An 8618-nucleotide genomic window follows, 5' to 3' on the forward strand; every position below is an offset into this window, starting at 1 on the left:
CATCCTGCAATTATAAGATTGGAAGTTAGCCAAGACACCCCTACTCCTGACAGCACTCCCAGGAGAGTATTTTTTAATTGCATCATACATAAAAAAAAAAAATAGATACCAGTCAATTCTTGATACAGCTGGCAATTGTTATTCCCTTTCATAGCAGTAAAAGCTGGATAAGTAAATCTATTGGACAACAGTGAAATAATATAATTTTAGAGGAAACTTTGCAGAGAAGAATAACTTTATTTCTCTGCACAAGTCTCTGGAGTAGCGCACAGCCTGCACTAACAAACCTGATTCACTGCTGTGTTACTGTAGCTCAGTGCTGAAGTGATTTTGCTGAAATCAATGGGGCAATTCTCTGGTTTTATGTGGGTGTAAATACAGGGATGATTTTAGTCCCATATCTCAAGCTGGTATTTTTGTCTCGCGGATGAAGTTATGAACTAGAAAAACAGTCTAACTTCACTGGTAACTTTTTTCTGCTTAATTTTTTGACACAGGCCTAAAGATGCAGTTAAAGCACTAAAGAAAAAACTCTCAAAAAACTGTAACCATAAGGAGATCAGGCTTACCCTGTCTGTAAGTATAGCTGTGTTTATATTAATTAGACGCTAAGAAGGAAAACATTTTAAACGATAAGGTGGCATGCAAATTATCCCTGACACAACTCTCCGGGATGTTTTCTGTCTGTACTGTTTGTGTGTACAGCACTAACACGGAGCAGATCAGATGGTCTACTGGAGTTCCATAGAGTCCTAGATGATGCAAATTCTTAAATTTATTGTTGCATTTTGGGGTTTTCTTAAACTTGTGCTTTGTAGAAGTAGTCTAGTTCTTATTTACTCCAGTGACTGCCCCTCTCTGAGGGCCCCACCCGTTTGTGAAAGGTACAGAGGTGGGGATATTACAGAAAAGCTACATTTGCCCATTCTATTACTCACCTTGTGGTACTGATCTTGGTTAAACTAAGCATGGAATGCAGCACAGCGGAATGTGTGATACCTGTTTTGTAAAGATAAAGTGTTACCACGTATAAATGAGAAGCTTGAAAGGGAGACAATGGCGAGTTAAGCAAGGGAGCAAGACACAGGGTAGGCTACATGAGGTTCAGGTGTTATGGCTAAAGGTTGGAGTGGCTGGGAATATCCTGGTTTGATGTAACTGCTCTCCAGAGTCTGACAGTGTTTCCAGACTACCCCAGAGTTTGAGGAACTGGTGTGATTTCAGTCAGTGTAAGATGGAGTATGTTAACGTAGTCTCTTTTCCACTACACCGATAACGTAGGCAGTAGCAGGAAGTTCCTAACGCTGTCGTAAGTCCAGAGTTCACAACTTGAATTACCCTTGACTAACAACAGTGCAACTATGAGAAGAATCATACCACTCGAGTTTTAAGTTTTTTTGGAGATTTGTGCCTTTCATTATTTGTCTAGAAGAATTTTCTTCACCATTTCCTATTTTGAGGCTATAGAGGCCTGTCTGCATTACACTGAGTATATTACTCATGGGTTTGGTATGTGTTGTGCAAAATGATTATCTGTATCATTATCTATGTGCTGAGAAGTAGTTAAGGAAGATAGGTGATTGACAGTGTTGAATTGTAGGTCGCTTAGCAATTGCCCCAGTGTCTCCTGACAGGTTAGAGATGCAGATAAATGTGTTGAACATACCGATGTATACCTTCAGCTCATTCCATTTCCTCACTTCTTTTCTGGCTTCCTCCACTGTCTCATGAGTCACCTTTTTGAGTGTTGTACGTGTTTGCATAACAGAAATGCTCGGTTTCCGCTGTAATTGCAGCCCCTGTATCAGATCTGCATTCTTTCTCCTAGTCGGTGCATCTAGGTCCTTTTCTGAATATCTGGTACAGGCAACTGGAGTTCTGGTAACCTAGGGCGTAGGTTTGGGAGCCTTTCCTTGGATATTTACTCGGCAGATGCACCCAAGGTCTCATTAGCTTAGCTCTTAAGATCGTCAGAGTGGGAGAAGAATCTTGTTTCAGGTGTAACCAAGAAAGAACTTTATCACATTGACCTGGAAGCTTATTGTATTTGCACACAGACTGAGCATGTACCAGGTTTTGGTCGTGCTATATCAGTCTCTTTACCAGTCAGGCCCCTCTCTCCATGTCTGTTCACAACCACTCGTGTGCATGTAACTGTCTGTGCCAGGTTTTTGGGCTTTTGGCCCAGCTTCTGTTTTCTGACTGCAGGTTTCTTCTGCCTGAGTGTGTGGTTTTGGTTTTGTTGTTTTTTTTTAATAGTGCCAGCCTTTCCTCTAACTCTCTCCCTTCCTGCTTTTCTTCTTATGTAAGTTCTTCCACCCTTTGCCTCTCCCTCTGCCCCTGCTCCTTTCCTTTTTCTGGTTTTCTACCAGTGCTGCCATCAGTTTAGCAATGTAAAACCTTTCCATTGCTGACGTTGTATGACTTTTAACTCCTTTGTTCCCATATCAGTCTTTCTATGTGCTGTATCTTCTGATTTTATGTTCTTGATTGCCCTAATGACATTTTTCCTATTTCCCAGTTTGAAATGCTTAGATTGGAACAGCAAATAATTGCAATTGGAATAACAGAATTAACGTTAAATTCTCAAAACACAAGTGTCCCCCATGCGACTCTTATCTCTTAAAAATCTTTTTTCTTCTAAATTTCTACAAAAGTAAGGACTCTTTATGAACTGAGTTATTACGTGTATTTCGTACAGTAAATCTAGTCATCCAGCTTTTGAGACTCCATCAAATTGTCTCCAGACCTACAAACCACTTTTCTTTTGAAATGTGCTTTGATCCATGTTTGTTTACTCAACCTTTAAATGCTGGAATTTAAACATTCAAATGAAACTGCTTAGGGACCTTATTCCCAGAGAACACACATGCAGTGGAATGTGAAAGTCTTCATCAGAAGTAGCACGACTGCATGTGTTAGCCATGATTTTCTCACTGAGACATGCCTCAGTCTCAACAGTATCTTCCTCCTGCTTCTTCACAGATGCTTATTTTTTGGAGAAGGGTGAGTGCCAGCTGTAAATGTGCTGGCTGTGGCTTGGCTTCCTGCACTGTGGTCCACCGAAGTTACCTGGTGCTGGTGAAGTCACGTGGATTGGGGCGTACGTGTGTCAGGCCATGAGGTTGCTTCATGCAGAGTCTTTGATAAAGCCAAGAGATCAGGCTTGGCAGTGGTGATTTTGCAATCAGAGTGCAGATGATGAGAACTTCTAGGCAGGAATTCAACAAAGCTGTGTTATTTGACTTCTTATTGCTAGTAGATTTTGGATACGTAAACTCTGTTTACGTAGTCAGTGCTGAGACGCCTGTTCGCGTGTCTCAGTGGATCTCCCTTGGTTTTCTGAAGCGTTCGCTGCAGGGCCCCAGTTCTGATGCCCGTAAATTCTTAGGAGCTGAACAACACACGGGGAAGTAGTTTATTGAATGTGTCCCTCTAGACCTCTGTCCACACACATACTCTTACAGTCAAAGCAGTGGGCAGAAATTTCAGGTGGAATTATTGTTTCATTTCATTGTTGGAAAGTATTGTAAAGGAAATAATTGGTTAGATTTAAATTTTGGAGTTTGTTTTCTTGCCTTTGGCTTTTTTCTGTTTTTAATATTCTGTAACTTTAGTGAGAAATCTGAAGGCCACGTTTGCCTTTTGTTAAATTAATGTTTTACAAAGCAGAGTATCTAAAAAAGAACAATTGAGAGAGCCCTCCAGCTCCTCAATCAAAAGAAGCCCTTGTCAATTTTATTACACTTTATAGTATATGTGGGCAAAGAGGAAAAGAAAAGTACTTTAAGTGGGAGCAAAAGAAATCCATATTTCAGTTGGATATATATGTAAAATTTGAAAAATTCAAGGCTACTGAAAAATTGATATTTTTGAAATGCAGGCTCCTGGTAAAGTCTACATAGCCACCACACTGTAAGTGATGAATGGCAGCTGAAAAAGCTGCTCGCGTGGGTTTCCTTTAAATGCTGGCACTTGAAAAACCACTGGGTTGACACCAGTATATGTTTAGTAGAGTGTAATCCTGGAGGCGAATTCATGACTTGTTCCTTTTGAGTCAGAAATACAAAGAAGCAAACTGTTCATCTGTGTTTTCTTGCATTCACCACAAACTACGTCCATTCAGTACGGTGTTATGGACTGTACCTGGCCGCTGTAGAGGAGCAGACAGTCCTACTGAATTCTGAGTGGTCTCCATTGATAAGGAATGTCGTTGACTTTCTGTTACACCCACCAACTTCTCCCCTTTTTGTTTCAGTCTTATACTTTGTCCTCACCTCTGTTCAGGTGCATTTTATCACTTCAGTTTTGTGTTGCTGTTGTGTGAACCAGAGGGCTTTGATTGTGCCATTCACTCCTTTTAGCTCAGTGCAGATCTCTTCTCAGCTGCATGTGTGGTATCTGCTAGCCTGGGATATAGCAGCTCTGTCAGTTCCAACAGTTCTCAGGTCCTGCCTGTCATCTAGAGGCAGTTTAATGGTTTGGTTGGAGTTAATTTGCCCATTCTGTTATTAAAACATGGTTCTGTTGAGATTCCATTGTTGTTACGTGGAGCAGTGGTTGACTTGGCCACCTTGGATGCATTCATGCCTATGGAACTGCTTGGGAAGGTGAAGTCCTATTTGCAGTGACAAATAACCATATTGAAATTAGAACGGAAGGTGTTATTAGCATGCAAGTGGCTTGTGCATGAATGGACCAGTTACTGAGTCAAATTCTTTTTCTTACACTAGTTGAGTTTCAGTCTAAGTGAGTGGGCTGTACTGCCATAATTGAGTGGAGGATCTAGCCCATTAGTTCCGTACTTTCATTCAGAGGGTAAATACTCAGTCCCTTAAGTAGGGAATTAATAATAGGGAGTAGCATACCAAATTTCCCATGCACTGGGTTGAAAATGTTTTACACAGACCATCTTTGAAGTGCTGCACAGGGAAATGACTTGGCTTATTAGCATATGTTTCATGTACTCTTTCAAATAAAAAATAATGATTCGAGCCAGAATTTTTTGGTAATTATGTCTCAGTTTTTTGCACAGCAGTCCCAGTGTCTCTTTGTTCTACCCTGTTTTCATTTCAGCAGTGTATTTTCTTCTGGTCTCAAACCTGTTCTCCCATCAGTTCCTCATCACACTGGGAGAAAAATCCCCAAGTCCTAATGCTAGAAAATGAGTTGCTAAAATGATTACGACTTAGTCAGATATAGTCTGCTCTGAATAAGGGAGTATATTTAACCTATTTTTATCAAGAATACAATAACATCCCTTCAAATCTGTGTATCCTTTTGAAAACATATCTTGTCTGTTGGGTGATTCAGGGGAAGTTTTGTCTCAAAACCCATGAAATTTTCAAATCAATGTGACCTTTAAAACACATGGAGAAATTGTTGATTCTATTCTTTTCTATTTTTTTCTTGAGTTTCTCACAGGGCAGATTAGAAGAGAGGCATTTGGTAACCTTGTTTTCTTCTCTTGTAGAGCTCTTCAGAATCTGTCAGACCGAGATAGTATGTGCTAGGCACATACTATGCACTATTACTGCATCTGTACTAGCCATTTTTTTAAGCTATGGACAGAGTTCATGCTGTTAAGGTACCCTCTGTTCAGTAACTGTTATGATATGGAAACAAGTGTGATCCTGCCCCTCTGTTAAAACAGTATAGCTTTGGGTAACATATCTCATTTTGTATTGTGTAGGTGTAACGATGCACACAGTGAGCTACTGTTTCTCCGCAGTAACCTCATCAGACATTCTAGTGAGATAGCTGGCAATATTCTATTCGTATCCATTCATGCTCTTTCCCATAGCACCTTGGAACAAATAAAACAAAAGCAGTCAAGTTGGGGTATTTTTCCTAGAATCTGTGTAACAGAAGCTTTTTGTGTGTGCAGCTGCTTGACATGTGTACAGAGAACTGTGGCCCAAGATTCCAGTCCTTGGTTGTGAAGAAAGATTTTTGTAAAGACAAGCTGGTGAAACTACTCAATCCAAGATACAATCTGCCGATTGACATGCAGGAGAGAATCCTGACCTTTATCATGGTAAGTCTGGAGTAAACAGTAAGTGTTTGTGTCTCTGCTATATGGTAAACATTTAATGATGCAGCCCGTTTCTGTACTGTACTCAGGGGAACCTCTTCCTAAAGCAGGCTTTATTCTTGCTGCTCTGACTTCATGCAGGAGTAGCACAGACTGGAAGACAAAGGGAGAGAACTGGAACACTGCCTCCACCTTTTGTAGTCCTTTTCCAGTCTGTGTGGATGCTCCCTCTGTGGATGCACTTAGCAGGTGGGATGAGAGGTAACTGGAGTTTTTGTGGTTCCTGCTGCTTTGGATGGAGTTAGCTGGAGTAGATGGAGGGAATGACCTGCCTTCAGGACTATGTGTTTTAGAAGCTCTTGTCTAACCCACTGACTGTCTGTTTCTGTGACTTACTCTTCCTGCTATTTCAAAACCAGACGTGGGCCCGAGGTTTCCAAGGAATGGTGGATGTGAGCGAAGTAAAAGAAGTTTATCTAGAATTGCTGAAGAAAGGAGTGGAGTTTCCACCTTCTGACACCAGCAGAGGGGCACCTAAGGTGGGGATACACAGGGATGCTTCAATAACCATTGTCAATCAGAAACAGGATGTGCTCATTGTATGAGTTCTGTAGACAATAGCAGGTGTGTTTGTTTTGGGTCTCTTTTATTTAAATGCTCCAGGGCAGAATATGACCAACCTACTTAAGCATGTGAGCAGGAATCATTTTCAATTATAATAGCTGAGATAACAACAAAGAAACCTGGCCTAGATAATAATTGATTGTATTTCAAGCCATGGATTAGTGGATATGTTCTCGAAAAGGAAGTATCTCTCTCTTGATACTTTTGAAGTGTGTATGGATTTGGACATGCTGTTTGCTTCAAAAGTGAGTAAAAGCTGAGTGCTCCAAACATGTCAACTTCTGAAAGCCTCAACTAAAATAAGATTTTCACAAAAACACATACTGTTCAGAATATGAGCATTATTTATCTTTAAACCAAGAGAGATAGAAATATATACAGAAATATTATTAGCTATGTATCTCCAGCTCTTATGCACCTTGTACACAATACATGTTATTTAAACACGTGTCAAGATAGCATTGTGTAGCTTCAAGGACATTAAATATAATGGCTTCAGCATTGGACATCAGCTGAAAATACAGTACATGTTTTAAAGCCATTATTTCCAGATTTTTTTCTTCTATTAGAGTTTTCACAAGAGTTTAGGGAAGAGTGAAAGCCATCCACCACTGGGTGTAACCTTGCAATTACTATAATCAGTCTATAATCAGTGCAGACAGGAATGATTCTGATTTGTCCTGAGTTGGATTTGATGATTGAATAGTGGAGTCCACAAAAGCTTCTGTGTTTAAAGGTTGTTTGAACAAGCTGCGTGGGGAATGCTCTCCATAGGCAATTTTTTTCTCACCAAGTACAATAGATACTATGTTGTCTACCACATGTCTGCCAATTAAAATCAGTGGCAAACCTTCTGTTGATCTCGGCTACAGCAGGCCTGAACACTGTTTTCATCCCAGTCTCTAGGAAACAAAGTACTTGAAGTGTGTAGTCTTGTGCAAGTTGGGGTTTGGGTTTTGTTTTTCACAGCAGCAAGTTCAAATGCCGTGTAGGTAGAGCTTTCTGTGGACAAAGTGTTCCAGCTTTTCAATCCAGAAGGCTTTTGTAGTTCATCTTCTGCAGAGACCCAAACTGAACCCCAGAACCTTTTCACTGCTTCCAAGCATGATCACATTCTAAACTTTCATTGTAAAATTGCAGTGGCACTTTGGAAAGGGCTCTGGCTGCTAGGTGGCTGAAGAGCTCAAGGAGCCAGCCTGTTCTTAGCCGTTCCCACTTCATCCTGTGATGCAATTTACTTGCAATCCCATTTAAGAGATGCCTCAGTTCCAAGCCTCTTTGCATTTCAAAATAGCCATTAGATTTATACTTGTAAATAAACCTGGCTCAACACGTACCCTGGGAGCATTGATTACGAGAAAGCTAGTGCCCAGTTGTCTAGTCTGACAATTGTTTTGTAGCTCTCTCATTTGGATGTCTGCTTCAGTTCTTTCAGTAAACCCAAGCTCTGCTCTTCTGTTTTTCTGCAGGCTTCATCTCAGCCTTCTACAAAGTCATCACCATCTTCTGCCAATCCTGCAAAACGTTCTTTACTGCCTCTTTCCGCAGGCCCAATGCTGTTGCTGACTCCTGAGCAGGTGCAGTAGTACAGGTTTGGAGGAGGGTGGGTCTGCTTGAACTGGATTTCAGCAACCTGGGAGGACAGACCACTGGAAGGGACCAGCAGTTGGAGTGGCATAGCACTTTATTCATGGTTTAGGTTTGTTCTCCTGAAGAAGTTTCATGTGCCTACTCTGCTTTGGCACACCAGCATAAGTGAGTTCAGTAAATGCCAGGCTGTACCTAACCAGAAAGTGGAATCATTTACTCAAGCGTGAGATTATTAAACAATGTCTGACAGTGTTGTTATGCAAGGTGATAAAAGTTACTTTAGAGATAAGTGAGAAATGCAAAAGAAAGTTTGGCTAAGTTGTGAAGAGATTATTCTAAAAAGCAGGGAGGAAGGGGTGGTTCAGTTCCA

General features: G+C 40.8%; 1 protein-coding gene across 1 annotated transcript in view; it reads left to right on the forward strand.

Annotated features, from left to right (window-relative positions):
* Positions 1-497: 497 nt before the first annotated feature.
* The window catches only part of TOM1L1 (target of myb1 (chicken)-like 1), a gene marked incomplete at its 5' end in the record, with an annotated part of 19416 nt that continues 11295 nt past the window's right edge, over positions 498-8618 (forward strand). The window contains 4 exons of the mRNA XM_010143019.1: positions 498-576; positions 5888-6037; positions 6454-6573; positions 8128-8235. Of these exons, the coding sequence (XP_010141321.1) occupies positions 498-576; positions 5888-6037; positions 6454-6573; positions 8128-8235 (457 nt within the window). The remainder of the gene's footprint in view (positions 577-5887; positions 6038-6453; positions 6574-8127; positions 8236-8618) is intronic.

Source organism: Buceros rhinoceros, unplaced genomic scaffold (genome assembly GCF_000710305.1).
Source record: "Buceros rhinoceros silvestris isolate BGI_N320 unplaced genomic scaffold, ASM71030v1 scaffold34239, whole genome shotgun sequence".
In the NCBI taxonomy this organism is placed as follows: domain Eukaryota; kingdom Metazoa; phylum Chordata; class Aves; order Bucerotiformes; family Bucerotidae; genus Buceros; species Buceros rhinoceros.